The sequence below is a fragment of the Eschrichtius robustus genome, chromosome 3 (genome assembly GCF_028021215.1).
Source record: "Eschrichtius robustus isolate mEscRob2 chromosome 3, mEscRob2.pri, whole genome shotgun sequence".
In the NCBI taxonomy this organism is placed as follows: Eukaryota; Metazoa; Chordata; class Mammalia; order Artiodactyla; family Eschrichtiidae; genus Eschrichtius; species Eschrichtius robustus.
This window is the reverse complement of record NC_090826.1, coordinates 138,511,240-138,527,434: the sequence shown is the minus strand read 5'-3', so window position 1 is coordinate 138,527,434 and position 16,195 is coordinate 138,511,240. Positions and strand designations below refer to the sequence as shown.

The following is a 16,195-nucleotide window of genomic DNA, read 5'->3' as shown; positions in this document are numbered from 1 at the left end:
CATTTTCCTAGAACTGTGTACTTTTAAAAATCTCATTTATTCATGTTTCCCAAACAGAGGCAAGTAAAAGTTAAACCCCACCTTACAGATGGAAAGGGAGATCTAAGAGGATAGGCAGCCTGCCATAATCACAGAATGATCTAGCGGGTTAAAGCAAAACCCTCATCTAGGCCTCTCCATCCTCAATCACACATTCCATTGCACTATGCTCGCTTTTTCTAAAAGCAAACCAGCGAAAAGAAACTCTATCAAACATTGTCACTTTTACTCTAGCTCTTTTACTCTCTTCTTATTTTCCCAGTCACGTATTTTCCTCTTTCTGTTTTGCTTCCCCTTTGGGCAGTTTGTTTGGGAAGTAAATGCTGTCATTGTTCAGCCTGGACCAGCAACCTGTGATGTGGCTGTGCCTATACAACACATACTACTAATTTATTTGTTCTTTGAATCCAAAAGAAAGGCTTTCAGAGCAGAGGCATCTGGAAATGCAATTCCACACATGATTTATATAGCTGCATGAAACAGTTTTAAGTGTAGGTGGAAACCAGAGTAAACCAGGACTGTACTCTGCTGTGTACATTTGAGCCTTCTGATTCTCTATTAATTCAACAGACAGATATTTAGTTACAATGTGCGAGGAAAACATCCCTCTGTTTTGACACCAGCAAGTATAGATTAATATTTTGTGGTCCATTTCAAACCCTTCAGCAGGAAATTCCCATGGTCCAAAATGCTGGACGTTGGGCTTCTAGAATTATGGCCTCCCCTATGTACGCCAGGTGACAACCTTCCCTGCATCACCCATGTACTGACACAGATGCCTCAAGGCTTATCACAGATACTGCCTTGGGCCCTCTTCTCATATTTTGAAGCTTCCTCTGGCTTTTATGCTCTTTTACCAGCTGTATAATAGAGACAAACGTGGGCCACACGGCTCTTGGAAGCAGTCGCATTAGACCTTTCTTGTTCGTGCCAACCTGCTGTAGCTTTGAGCCAGTCTCTCTCTCTGACTCCAATTATGCCTTTGGCCTTTTTGGCTTGGTCTTCCTGAGGTTTGACTCTACTAATGAACTTTAGATTGGACTAATACCTCTGGCTTGAGACTATCTCAGGGAGGATCTGGCTCTAGACCCAGTTCCTTGGAATCCAACACTCAGTACTGAGCTCCTAACCAGCCACAGTGCCCCTGTCACCTTTGGACATATTTTCTGGAACCAATTCCAAGGACTCTTCCCTGTTGCTGTTATAAGATGGGTAACTTAGTTACTGCTCTTAATATCTATGCCTGGGGTACATGGTATTGTGGGAGGAAAACACAGGCTTCTAAGGGCCTCCTTCAGCTTGGTGAAAAAATACTGCTGACCCCCCAAGTCTGGCCCCTACTCTACCTTCCAAAGGAGTTCATAGGTGATCCAGCAAAATCTCCCATTTTCCTCATACTTACAACTCTTTACAGACAGCCAGGACCTATGGTTTGAAGATGGGCCTAAAAGAGATGGTTTCTAACATCTTGCTTGTTAAAGTAGCTCAGCTGTAGGCAACCCAACTCATGCAGCCAGGCGGCAGTGCTTAGGGTCCACTGTAGCTCTGAGCACTTTGGGTAGCCTCAGGGAGAGCCTGCTGAATTTAGTCATCCCATATCTCCACCATTCGGTTGCAATGTTAGAGCTCAGGCTGCTTCTCCTCCAGGGACAACTTTGGCATGAGTCCAGTTCAGAGAGGGCCACAAGGGGTGCCCTGCAACAGGATCTCAGACCTGATTAAACTGGGCTGCACCTGAAGGTAGAGCGGCCTTTCCCCAGGATGAGCAGAGGCAGAGTCAATGCTGCTTACTGGGGTCACTTGATTCACCAGTGAATCAGGCAAGTGCCAAATTGGGTACTGCCTGAAACAGGCACAGCAGGCCAAGCTTTGTACATGGTTCCTGCTTTGAGTATGGTCTTCAGGAATTCCCACAAAGTCCTAATTTCCAGCTAATTGAGGAGAGTTTTGAATAATTGATAGTTCACCCCATCTCCTCCTAGTTATGGTGGACACTAGGGCATCAGGTAATGACATGAATGAGGCCCTGGTTTAGCAGGCCAAGCAATTAGCCTGTCCAAGCTGGTGGTGACTTACCACCACTACTCCTGTTATCACTCATATCTCAACCCCCAGAAAATCCTGTGATGGAGTCATTTGAAGGAGGAGAATTCTCCGTGCTCAGGTCCCTAGCCTCCCAGTGGTCTGGAGCTACTTCTCACTGGAAACCCAGGACCCAGCTATCTCTTGGCACTCTCCAGCTCTATAACTCAGCTCCCAGAGACAAGACAAGTTATACCTGCAAACCACAAGGTTTCTGCTTCCCTCTCCCTACCTTCCTTTTCCCTTTCCTTCCCCAGTGTCAATCAAACGTACTGCCTCTTGGGAGTGGTGTTTTCAGACCAGAAAGAGAGAGTGCCACTGCCCAATAGGACTGGTGCCTTGGATCTGTATCCTTGCTAAATGGTTGCTTATGTTCTTAGGGCCAGAGGCTAAGTGTCTGTCAAAAAATAAATAAATAAATTTTTTTTAAATAAAGGAAAAACAAACAAGCAAACAAAAGCAAAAGAAAATTTTACAGTGAAACTTCTGAAACTTTAAACTGCCCTCAGGGAGCCCCAATGTCTTTGTGAATGGAAGGAGCACAGAGCCAAGGCCCTTCCTGCCCCATGGAGCCTGCAGTGCAGTCCAAATCAAGACAGCACTTCCCCCAGCTCCACTTCCTGCCCCGAATCTATGACCTCACAAGCCAGGTCAAGGACTCTTCATTCTCTGGGTACCAACATCTCCAAAGATCAACCTTGTCTTCACTTGCCTAGCACAGTTAGGGCCCCTCTGTTTGAGTACCTCGTGATCCCTTTCTACCTGTCCAGTGGTCCAGCCACCACCCCATAGGATGAATGTGATTCTTCTTTACCTCCAGGAATTTGCAAGTACATCTGGATGGCATCTTAGTCTACTCCCCAGGCCTTATGGTCAATGAGAACCTGGACAGTTTGGTCTTCAGTGATCTATAGTAGAACATTAGCAACTTTTCAAAGCCTAGAGATAGACTTTCTGGGCCCCATCATCCTCAGGTGAGCTAGCCACATAGCACCACACTGTACCAGATGGAATTCCGGCATCTTGGAGCAGGAGCCCTGCACCACCAAAGACAAGCACCACACCCTCCGTTTTGCCCCAGGCTACAGGTTCCTATTTTCCTGTCGGCTTCCTGACTCACTCTGGACCTGACCCTGATGCCTTGCCAGGATAGCATAGCAGGGTTTTCACCTCAGAGGAGCAAATCTGGGGCAGGAGGGCTTTGGGTGGGACTGCTGGGGGTTCTCAAATAGTATAGTGCTACCCTTTACCTGCCTTTTTAAAATATGTCTCATGACATTGCATTTGCATTGCTTACCCTTACATCTTTGCCTCACAGTCTTAACGACTGACATATTAACATATAATTTCAGAAACTTGTTGAAAAGGCATTACTTTGGGAGAATGTGATCGCAGCCTTCCCCAATCCCCATGTACCACTCTAACTCCAATTTTGCCAGCTCCTGCCTGACTCTCCACATGGTATCTCCCAGTTCTTCCTCCCAGAGTTGGAGCCTATTTCCTACAACCTCCCTGGACACATATCCTTGCAATCTGCCTCTACTTTGGACCATGCTGCCACTTTAGTGATCTAGCTGCCATCCACCAGGACCCTCACTACAGCTCCTCACACCTACATGCACCAGTGCCTATTCAGATGCGTCAGACTCCTAGCAATGAAATGGTTCTTAACTTTGGGGTTGAGAAATTTGATGATGTCTATGGATTACCGGCACATACCCCGCTTCCCCAAGAAAATGCACAGTATGAAAACACATACAAAATGGTGCATACCATTTCAGGGGATTAGTGGGATGAAGCCCACTCAGAGACTCCTAAAGTCATGGCATCCTGTACAGAGAGATACCAATCTAGAGCTGACTTAAGTGTGAATGGTCTTAGAACATTTGTGAAGGAATTTAAAATCTGCTTTCCTACTGAGTTTCCATAGCTACTGTCTAAAGGTTTCCAATTTCCCAATAGTTCTTGTGGTATGTTCTTATCACAGGTATCAATAGAGTCTGCTGAATGAATATATTTAAAACTTGGTCAAATATTGACCAAGACATTGTTAAGTTAAGGAAAGGGATGAAATGCTGATTTTAAAATGAGGTTTAGGACTTCCCTGGTGGCACAGTGGTTAAGAATCCACCTGCCAATGCAGGGGACACGGGTTCGAGCCCTGGTCTGAGAAGATCCCACATGCCACGGAGCAACTAAGCCCGAGCGTCACAGCTACTGAGCCTGCGCCCTAGAGCCCACGAGCCACAACTACTGAAGCCCGTGCGCCTAGAGCCCGTGCTCTGCAACAAGAGAAGCCACCGCAATGAGAAGCCCACTCACCGCAAGGGAAGAGTAGGCCCTGCTCACCGCAACTAGAGAAAGTCTGCGAGCAGCAACGAAGACCCAACACAGCCAAAAATAAAATAAATAATTAATTAATTTTAAAAATTAAGTAAAATAAAATGAGGTTTAAAGAAGAGAATGAAAAGTTTTTATAAAGCTAAGGTGAACAAACGAGTTTTTCCAAGGATGATGATGCTGGGAGAAAAAAATATCTGGAAAATATGTTACTTAGGAGTTCTCTTGGAAAAGCTAAAAGTTATGTTAGATCCATATCATTTTTACAAATGTTAAATTTCCTAGTTTTTTTCCCTCTAGTTTTGAATTTCCTAGTTGAGTTTCAGCTACATACCCAAGAAGACAATGCATCTGTTCCAAACAGAGGTTGGGAATGGACATTTTCGTCTACTCCAATGACTCGAATGAGTTTTTCCTTCTCTGTAGATGTTGAAGGTTTCTAGGGCACGGAAATACCACAGACGTGTTAGTGAGCTGGTGTATGACACAGTGGCATGGCAAGCTGTCTGGCACCATGTCTGAAGCTTTAGTTTTCCATTTGCTTTAATCATTCAACAAGCATTTTTGAAGACTTACAGGAAACACTGTGGGAGAAATTAGTGGGGATGGGGAAGTGGGGACAAGGGGAGATAACTGTGAGAAAAACAAAGAGGATTTCTTCCGGACCTCAGGAACTCACAGAACAGTGGGAGAGATAAGCAATAAAATAATTATGGTCTACATGATTACTTGTAGCATAGAGGTGCGTACCAAGAGCTATGTGCACCCAGAAAAGGGCCCTGCATTCTGTCTAGACACTCAGGGATTTTTTTACAGAGAAAATGATATTTGAAAGCTGAAGAGGAGTTTGTAAAATAGAGAGAAAAGGGCCTGAACTAAGGCCACAGAAGAAGGGAAGGAGGGGATTTAAAAGGTATGACAGATTTAGTGGCCAAAAAATAATATTTTCCATTTATTTTGCCTTTTATATGCCAAGCACTGTACCAGAAGTAAAACAGAAAATGCTGGTGAAAAGAGGCTTTGGTGTTATATAATATTTTTGTTCTGTTGTACTGTATGTAGAGTGAGTAGAGGATCTATGTCACAGCCTGGGATCATGCCAACATTTAAACTATTCACAGAAGAAACATCCCAGGGAAGTAAGTTAAGACAAAATGGAGAGTGATCATGAGTTCTGAAAGCTAAAGACAATAGTAGTCCACCCAGGAATTAGCGAGGGCTCTTATGACAGACTAAACTAGGTTTGAATGCTGGTTCTGCCATTTATAGCTATATGATTTTCAGTAAGTCAGTCAACCTTTCTGAGCTTCAGTTTTCTTATCTGTAAAATGGGGGCAATAATATTTACCTTGAGGTTGTGTTGTATAGATAAGAGTTAACATGTGCAAAGCATATAGGTCATGGTAGGCACACAATTATCGGTAGTTACCATTGTATTTTCATTACTATTATTATTACAGATGCCCCAAGAAGGGTTGTTTTTACTACTAATGCCACAGCAGGGGTGGAGACAGGATAAGGAGCAGAGAGGTGTGGATGGCCTGGGGGGAGTGAGAAAAGGCAGCTCAGAATGGGAGCTGAAGAAGTGGAGACAAGGAGTTTAAACAACTATTTGAAAAATATGGCAATGAAGGGATAAAGAAACAGCATCAGGGTGAGAGGTAGATTGTGTAGTTAACAGTAGTATAGGTGAATGAGGCTAGTGGGAAATGGCTGAATTTAGAAAGGAAGAGGAACACCTTATCCTTGGAAAATAAAGAGATAAGTGTGTCTGCAGGTATGATTAAACCTATATGAGGAAAGGAAAGAAGTTGAAGAGTTCACTCCAGATGATCTATTTCTATTTTCAATGGTGTATATATATATATATTCATTATATATTCATCCTTTAAAAATATAAAGGAAAAGGAAAAAAATACTAATCTTACCTCTTCTGCTTTCTCTTCTTCCTTTTTCTCCTCAAGTTTCTTATCCTCCGTATTTCCTTCTTCATCCTCTTTAAGAAGCTTGTCTGCTTCAGGCGTAGTTAATTCTTTTACAGTGTCCTATGAGACAAAACAATATTATATTATAGCTTAGTGGATATAAATATTTTAGAATACTAACAATATTTCCATTCAAAAGTATTTAATGAGCATTAATTTTGCAACTGGGAACTGTGCTAGTGATAAGGATACAAAGGTTAATAATAATCCCTGCCCTTAAGCAGCTTACAATTCAGTGGACAAGAAAATGTTATGGCTACATAGTCACAGAGTAGGAGCACTTAATCCAGATCTGGTATTGGGCAGGGGTGAAAAGAGAGGGTTAATCAGGAAGGTCTCCTGGAGGACATAATGTCTGAGTTTCCTCTTGAAGGATGAATGAGGAGAAAAAAGATGGCACAAGGGAGTTCCAGGCAGAGAATGTTATTTGCACATGATTGGCTCTGAGAACAAAAGTAGTTCAAGAGGACAGAAACTTAGAGGCAGATGGACAGGGGCACAATCACAGAGGAAGGGCTAGAATATTATGCCAGGGAGATTGGATTTTATCCTGAAGGCAATGAGGTACCTATAAATCAATAGACCTGTTTTGCATTTTAAAACAATCACTCTAGCAACAGGAGAGTAGATTTAAAGAGGAGGAAGGAAGGGAAGGTGGGGTGATTAATTGATTGAATGGATACAGGATGGTTAGGGAAAGGAAGCATCTTGAATGTCACCTGGTATATACATTATATACCACTACATAGGCCACTGCATAGATGATAATGCCATTCACAGAGACAGTGAACAAAATTGGATAAGCAGGTTTGGGAACATAGATGAATTCAGATTAGGCTGTGTGAGTTTGAGGCATCACTAAGATAGCCAAGTGGAAATAAGTAAATAGCTGAATTTGTGGATCTGAAGTTTAGATTGGAGGGATTTTGGCTAAAGGTAAAGATTTAACAGTTATCTACATTTAGTTAAAGCTAAGAAAATAAATTATATCGCCAAAGGAGAACTTGTGAAATGAATAGAGGACGAGGCCTTAGGACAGGAACCTAGTCACATAAAGGGTCAGGGAAGAAAGAGGAGCCTGCAAAAGAGGGTAAAAGTTGCCTCAGAAGTGTGAGAGGGCCACCAGGAAAGCCAAAAGAGAGAAGGAGTAAACAGTGTTGAATATCTCAACGGAGTCTGCACAAATATTGACTGAAGACTGTCCTACAGAAGTTTATTGCAGCGATGCTCATAAAACAAAGCTAGATATAAGCTCAGTGCCCACGATAGGAAAATGCGCTTAAAAATTATGGTATAAACCATACAACATTTTATAGCAATTTAAAATTATGCTGTAGAAATTATGTACATGGTATAGAAAAATATTCACAATATATTAGGATATTTTTCCAAAGTGAAAATACCTTTTTTTCCGGATAACACACTACTGATGTAAAATATTTGAAAGCTACAGAGAAATTAATAATCTGAACCCTCAGAGGTAACAACTTCTATCACTTTGCTGAATATTCTTCTAGTCTGCTTTATACACATATAAACATGTTCATACAAATGAAATAATAATATATGTTATGTTCCCTAATCTGCTTTTCTCAATAACATATCATGGGTGACTCTTATTTCACTACATAACCATCTATTTTATCTGTACAGAATCCTATTATTTGAATGTACCATAATTTATGAAACCAATTCCCTATTGATCAATATTTATATTGTTTCTGGTATTTTGCAATTATAAATAATGTTGTAATTAATATTCTTATACAGATATATGTTAGCATTATCAGATAGACTACATAGTTATATTTACTTTTAAAGAAATAAGGGATCGAAACTGTGAAAGATTACAAAAATAATCAGACTTGAAAAGGAACCAAACAGAACTTCAACAATTAAATTTAAAACTCAACAGAAGATATTTTAAAAAGGCTCTTCACGGTTGGGGCATGAGGTCTAAGAAGCGGAAGAGAGAAAGTGCACGCCCCATTCCCGTTAAGGATCGCCTAGCGTCTTCACTGTCCCTACGTGGCTCAGCGCGAACCCCGCCCTTTCCGCTTGGTGGCTTGGAGGGCAACGGAGAGGGAGCGTAATTTCGTGGGCGCAACTCTGCATCACACACCCTCGGCAGAAGTTATGCCCACAGCCGATGGGCACGGGATCCTTTAAGTAATCCAGGCAGATGGCACACACCGCTTCCTCCTGAGGTGTCTGCAAGGCGTTGGGAGCAGCGGCATAGCCAGCTATCTTAACGCGCTGCCGGTTGGTATGGATGCGTCAGCTCACAGCTGAGAAGCGGGGGACACACTTGCAGGCCTGCCTCCAAGCTACGCGGGTGATCCAAAGCTGTCCCCAACCCTGCTCTGCCTACTCGGGCCCTCAGAGAAGCCTTGCTCCCCTCTCTCAGACTCTCCCTAGCTTTAAGTGCGAAAGCCCCAGGCCCGAACTCACAGCTGCCCTCGGAAGGCAGTGGGGGCGGAACCAGGCTGCGGCCCCCACTTCCCTTCGAGACTCAGCGTGCAAACTCAGCTCTCTCCACGTTTCTCGCCTCCCTCCCGGTTTGCTGGACCCGGCGGCGTCCACCTCAGAAGCCGGCACTCCTCACCCCGCCAGAGGTGACCGAAAATGACGTAGACGCGTTAACCCACACTCGAGAGGGGGCGGACTGGGCGGACGGAGGGCCACCTCTCTATGGTTTCCCCCGGCGACGCGCCCCCCAGAAACCCCTGCAGCCCATCCAGCCGCCTCAGACAGGAAAGACGGCCTGGTCAGAATGGGTAGAGGCGGCGAGAGAATCAGTTTAAGCCACTGAGCGCTCTAATCAGCCAGACGCAGAGGGTCCAACAGCCGCTCAGGAAAGCCCGTCCCAGATGCACGCAAAAGGGTGGGGACTGCGGCGGCCGACCTCTGGTGCTCTCGTGCACTTCCGGCCCCTCTACCCAGAGGCCTTTGTGGTAGGGAGGATTCTATCTTCACTGCTGCAGCGCTCGAGGGCGTGGTCTGTAGCGACCTGGTGGGATCGAGCTGGCTGCGCAGTTGGGTGGCGGTGAGATCAAAGAATCTCGCGTGAAGACTTGGGTGCTTCCAACTTTCCTCAGACCAATTCACCCCTTTCTTGCTGCCTGCCCTCAGCAGGCACCAACTTCGCCTGTGGATCTTTTTACCTCCATCTATAATCCTTCCATTCACCATCCATGCATGCATCCACCCACCCAAATAACCATTCATTTTTCATCCATCCCTCTATCTCTCCATCCATCCATCATATGCATGCATCACCCATCCATCCATTTATCCATCCACTTTCATCTATCCACGTTATAGGAACAAAAAAATGAGTAAGGCATGATTGTTCCTTCAAGGAGTATAGAGTTATAGGCGAGCGGTCGTCCTCCACCGAAGGTTCACAAGGTTTATTTTTTTCTATTTTTAACTTGACCCTCAGTAAGAAGTATATTGCACATATTGATCCAATACAGACTTGCACGTATATGACAGAAACAAAATTGGGGGAAATTGTTCTTTTCCTTAGGGCATTCAAGTCACTCTGATATGTTCTGTTTTACTTCAGTAAGATGCTGTTCAACACCCATTGGAGTGATTGCACCCCTCAATAATTGGTCACTTTGGTTTGAGGAACTCCACCTGCCCTAATGGAAACTTCAACGAGCCTTGGATCCCTTCCTTTCCCTCTCTGGGCCCAAGCTTGGACTCTAAGTCCCACAGAGCAAGAATGGTAAACGTGCTATTCAACATTGTACACATAGCTCCTCTGTCATAGCGCTGAACATATAGCGAGTACTCCCTACATATCTGCTGAGTAAATAAATGAAACCCAACAAATTAAAAAAAAAAAACAACAAAACAAAACAAAAAAACTCAACAGAAAGCTTTAATAGCAGATTAAACTCAGATGAAGAGCAAATTAGTAAATTGGAAAGTAAGTCAGAAGAAATCATCCAGGATGCAGTGCAGAGAGACAAGGAGATAGAAAATATGAAAGAAGGTTAAAAGACATGGGGGACAGATTCCAATATATATCCATTCAAAGTTCCAGAAAGAAAGGAGAGAGCAAATATAGTAGAGATAATAATTGAAGAGATGATGACTGAAAATTTTCCAAATCTAATGAAAAATACCCAGCCAAAGGGTCAGAAAACCAAGAGAATCCCAAGCAAACTTTGAAAAGAAAAGAAAATCTTCACCCACATGTATCAGAGTGAAACTACAAAATGCCAAAGACAAAAAGAATATCTTAAAAGTAGTCAGAGAGAAGAGATGGATTAACTTCAAAAGAACTGACAGCTGGATTTTCAATTGTCAATTTGGTAACAATAAAATCCAGAAAACAGTGGAAACAGTATCATAATATGTGCTGAGAGAAAAATCATCCTAGAATTGTATACCCAGCAAAAAAAAATTTAAGAATGAGGGTGAAATAAAGATATTTTCAGACAAACAAAAATTGAGTTTGCCTCCAATAGATCCTCATGAAAATTCTAAAGGTTAAGGCAGAATGAAAGAGGAGAAGAATTATTCAATGCAATTAAATAAGAAAAAGCAATTAAAGGCATAATAATTGAAAGAAAGAGGTAAAACTGTCTCTATTTGTAGGTGATTTGATTGAATATCTGGAGAACCCAAAAGAATCTATTGAAAAACTACTGAAACAATAAAATAATTTAGTAGAGTCACCATACATAAAATTAAAATACAGGAATCAGTAATATATACACAGTTACCAATTAGAAGATATAATGGAAAAGAAGATCTCATTTAAAATACCAAAAAATAAAATAAAATACTCAGGCCTACCTTATAAGCAACGTGCAAAATCAGCAAACTATAAAACAGTACTGAAAGGCATAAAAGTAGACATCCTATATCTCATATTCTTCATAGAACAACTCAACAGCATAAATATGTCTGTTCTAAGTTAATATATAAATTTAATATCATCCCAGTTTTTAAGAGTCATATATTTTCTAGAGGTAGATTATATAGAAGAATAAGTAAGCAAGAATGGCCATAAAACACCTGAAAAAGATCAGCGAGGAAGGGCTGGCCCTACAAGATCTAAAAAAAGCCTCAATAATTAAAAGATTGTGGTGATGACTTGTGAATAGACAGATTAATATAAAATAATAGAAAACCCAGAAATAGACTTAGGTTGAATATAGCTATTTTCAAATATTAGAAATACTGTAACAGAATAGATGGAAATACTATAATGTGGGAGACAAATCAGCCCTTTCATATCAACCCAAAAGACTGAACTAGGACCAGTAGGTAGAAAAAAAGCTACAGGGAAACATGTATCATTTAGTTCAATAAAAGAATAATGTTCTAATAGTCACTGCTCACCAAAAACGAAGGGACTAACTCTGAAAGATCTCCATCACTTCAGATACTCAAACATAGGCATAATGATCAAGCATAGGTGTTATACTAAGATTGATGCATCAGATGGTTGGCTGAATTCAACCACCTTTAAAGTCCTTTTTGTTCTTAAGTCTCTGTGATTCTGTATAGGTCTTGAATTTTTTCCTAGATGTGATGTGCAGCCAAGATCATGTCTATGGGACTTCACTAAGTTTCTAAAACTGTACTGTAATTAAGATGTATAATGTTGTTGAGATCATTCAGTGGTTAATTCAAAATAACTCTGGCCAAGACATGGGCAGCAAAGAAAAATGAGAATTTGTTAAAGGTGTATAATTTAGAAAGGTGGTGTTTCTTCAGTGTTTAAATGTAAAATAAGGGAGTTCCCTGGTGGTCTAGTGGTTAGGATACGGAGCTTTCACTGCTGTGGCCCAGGTTCAATCCCTGGTCAGGGAACTCTCACAAGCCATGCAGTGTGGCCAAAATTTAAAAAAAAAATTTTTTTTAATAAATAAATAAATAAATGTAAAATAAAAGTGCTGCAAGTGTGTAGATAGAACCTTCCTTCTTAGACCCAAGAGCATTGACATACATGCCATCAGATCATACCTGTATAGTTTATGGCTCTGATAGCAACAGGAGCTTCTTCAGACTTTGCTGGAGGTGAACTTCCTCAAAGAGACTGAAGTAAAAATAAAGATTTGTGACTGCCATTAAGTACATGATATTCATTGACTTGGGATCCTCAGTAAACAGGTGGTTAAAACTACAGGATTAACATAGTAATATGGAGAGTGTAGAATGAGAAGGGAAAACAAGCCAAGGACAGAATATCAACACTTAAGAGGCAGGCAGAGGTCGAAGGCTAAAAGAAGGAGTGTGAAAAGAAATAAAGAAGTAGGAGAAAGACGGAATTTTGGTCTTGCAAGGAGAGATTACCAAAAAAGTGAATGGTTAACAGGATCAAATGCTACAGAGAAGTCAGGTTAAATATGGGATTGGAGATACTTAGATCTGGCAATAAGGTCATTAAGGACCTTATAGTAGTTTTAGAGTTTTAAGAAAAGTGATTGTGATAGGAAGGAGGGAAAGAAGTAGTAAAGAAAGAGACAAAATCAAGGGGCGTATTTTTTCAGATGGGAGAGAGACCGTGTTTATAGAGAGGAAGGCATTAAAGATACAAAAGAAGGAAGAAAATGTGCATGGGATTAAGTACTCAAAGGAAGAAATAACCTTGGATGGGAAGACTGAGACTTCAGTGGGAAGGGAGGAGGGAGGGTGCATGCAGAAGCAGAGAAGTCTGACGCTATGACTCAGGAAGTGGCAGGTAACTCCCCTCTGAAAGCCATCCTTTCCTCCATAAAGTAGGAGGCAAAATCACCCTCCAAGAAAGTGAGGAGAGACATTTGGGTGATGATTCTCTCCTTTAGAAGGGAAAAGAGTTGCCAATGCTCTTGGTCATAACCAAAATTCTCTTCTGATAGAGTAAATGAATGAGGATTCAAAACATTGACTGGAAAAAGTCACAGTACCCTTATCTATTGAAATACAGAAAGAGTATGAATAATGACCAGTGCTAACACATGGCAAATACCTCTTCTCCAAGTAGGTGCCATTTTTCTTCACGTGTCAGTAACTTTATTTTCCTGCCTTTGAGGCTAGAAAGGAGGTGAGAGCATGTGGTGATCCACTCATAACATTCTCTCTGAAAAGAGATAAAAAGATAATCACTAAGCAGAAAAAATCAGATTACACCAACTCATTTATTCACTCACTCCTACTGAGGAACTGCTAAGAACAATTCCTCTAAATATAACTCCATTCAATTAACTTTGTATCAGTTCAGTTCAAAGATTTGTACAGAAGTGATTTTCTATTAATATAGACCTAAATCATATCGTCTCTTATTGACAGGGTTTGGGATCTGGGTTGAAATGGGACAAGTAGTGAAGTGCTATAAAACTAGATGCAGAAAGATTGTTGGATTTACTAAGGCCTAATGGTTTGTCTCAATAAATGTTATGCAACTGACCAGGGTCAACTATAATTGTATAACAATAACAACAATAACAACAGCAAACACTTACATTGCATTTAATTATATGCCAGACTCTGTTCTAAGTATTGTGCATTATCAACTCATTTGATCCTCATTATGAGACTATTACTATCCTCATTTTTTAAGATGAGGAAACTGAGGAACAGAGCAGTTAAATATCTCGCTCAAGGTCACATATATTACATTTATGCACTGTGCTTCAATTCTAATCCAGGTGGCCAGGGCTCTTAACCACTACAAAAATATTATTTCCCCTGCCCCCAATAAAGTGAATGAGTAAAGAGTTGAAGCACTTTTTGGAAAAGGTGCTCACCCCTTATCTATTGAGATACAGGATTTCACCATAGCAGGTCTCATCCCTGCAAAGAGAATAGAAAAACTACATTTACTTTACCAAGATCTTCTAACAGCTAAGACCTGGTTTCAATGTTTAAAAGATGCATTATTCCTTATTAGTGAGAAAAAGCAGAGGAAACTAGGAAACATTATTTCCTCTGGGGAAGGTGATCTGTTCACTCACACCCACTTTAGGTCCTTGAAATAACCCATAAAAAGCAGTAATACGTCTCACATTTTTCCCATGATTAGACTTATTTTTAATTGTGGAATTATTGTGAAATGTCAGAGCCAAAAACTTTAAAAAATCAAATCCAAACCCTTGTGTTATGCATAAGGAATGGAAGCCTCTATAGGTAAAATAAGTTTACCACAGCTCTGTTAATGTCACTAATAAGTTTAAATTCTGCATTCAAAGGGTTAGGTTGATGTCTTACTGCATATCAGAAAAGAGGGTCAAACAAGGGAGATGAAAGTATTAGGTTCTAGTCCTAAGTTCACCTAATTGGTTGTGACTTCTTTAGTAAACTCTTAATAGTCTTCATCTATTTAAAACACATGAGGTTGTTGGTTTACTCTAGATGACCCCTATGCACTGGGGAGCTGGTAAAAACATTCACTGGCAGTGGGGGGGGGATTCCCTAATTTGTAGCATTTGTTGATTTCTATAGTATATACTCCCACTATGGCAATTTCAATGGTATTCATTAATTCAGTATGTTATCACTGAATGTGGAGTTGGGAAGAGGTCTGCACGGTCAGCTCTTGTGAGCCAGCATGAGCCTGCATCATACCACTGCTCCTAAAGATCCTTCCAACTACAAAATTTGATGCATATTTTAACTTTATCGTACCTAGAACAAAAGCATTTGTTAATTTTGAAAACAGTAATTACATTTAAAAAACTTAGTTCTTCAGAGTTAACTTACCATCCATGAGAAATAATTAAACTATTCTCAGCTGTATTTGCATTCTATGAAGCAGATCCTAGTCATTTTCTTATAAACTTCTGAGACATTGAAAATACTACCATAGGACTTCTGATGGGGAAAATATCAGTGGGAGCCTTTTGATAAAAGTTTCATGGTAATCTATAGAGTCAAGCAAGTTTTTCACAGAGGTTATCAAGTTTTCCTTCAAAACCTCCAACATCACCTTTGACCAGCTATAGACGAGGATAGCTTGGTTGCCAATCAATACACGTGGATCTCCTTCCATCAATACTCTAATTCTGATAATGTCTGATTCAGGGCTGTGTTAATAAATGCTTCCTGTGTGAAGTAAAAAGACTAAAATTCATGTCTGGGGTGAAGGAGGATTTAAGAAAGGATGGTCCTAAATGTTAAGCCTATTGTAGTGGATCAAAAACAGGAGAACAAAAGGCTACAGGGATAGTCTTTTGTAAGTGATGAGACTACGATGGTAATGTAGCTATTAAGAATCCGTCAGGACTTCTCTGGTGGTCCTGCAGGTAAGACTCCAAGCTCCCAATGCAGGGGGCCTGGGTCCGATCCCTGGTCGGGGAACTAGATCCCTCATGCATGCCGCAACTAAGGGTTCACATGCCACAACTAAGAAGTCCGCATGCTGCAACTGAGAAAAGATACCACATGCTGCAACTAAAGATACCGCATGCCACAACTAAGACCCGGTGCAGCCAAGATAGATAGATAGATAAGTAAATAAACAAACAAATAAATTTTTAAAAAACTGTCTAAAAATGGTCCACATCAAAAAAAAAAAAAAAAGAATCCATCATCTCCAGGTCCCCCCAAAAGGTCAGGAAAGCTGAGATCCCTGAATTTACCTGCTGCAACACTGAAAGAGGCAACTCCCCAGCACCACTCTTCAAAGTCATACTCCTGCTGGAGGGCCAAATCCTGAAACTGGCAGTAGTATCTTGGGCAACATAAAGGAGGTTACTGTAGCCCAAGGTGGATGGCAGGGTCTTGATAGATTACACAGGGCAGAG

The 16,195-nt window shown here is 41.1% G+C and overlaps 1 protein-coding gene across 11 annotated transcripts in view; it reads right to left on the bottom strand.

Annotated features, from left to right (window-relative positions):
- AXDND1 (axonemal dynein light chain domain containing 1) overlaps positions 1-16,195 on the bottom strand; it is an 85,481-nt gene that overhangs the window by 9,453 nt on the left and 59,833 nt on the right. For 10 of the 11 annotated variants that reach the window (XM_068541320.1, XM_068541319.1, XM_068541318.1 and 7 more), the window contains 3 exons: positions 13,423-13,533; positions 6,390-6,506; positions 4,796-4,900 (listed from right to left, as the gene is read on the bottom strand). In XM_068541320.1, the coding sequence (XP_068397421.1) occupies positions 4,796-4,900; positions 6,390-6,506; positions 13,423-13,533 (333 nt within the window). Of the gene's footprint in view, positions 1-4,795; positions 4,901-6,389; positions 6,507-12,437; positions 12,511-13,422; positions 13,534-16,195 lie in introns of those variants that run through there. The other variant, XR_011073640.1, reaches the window with a different exon arrangement.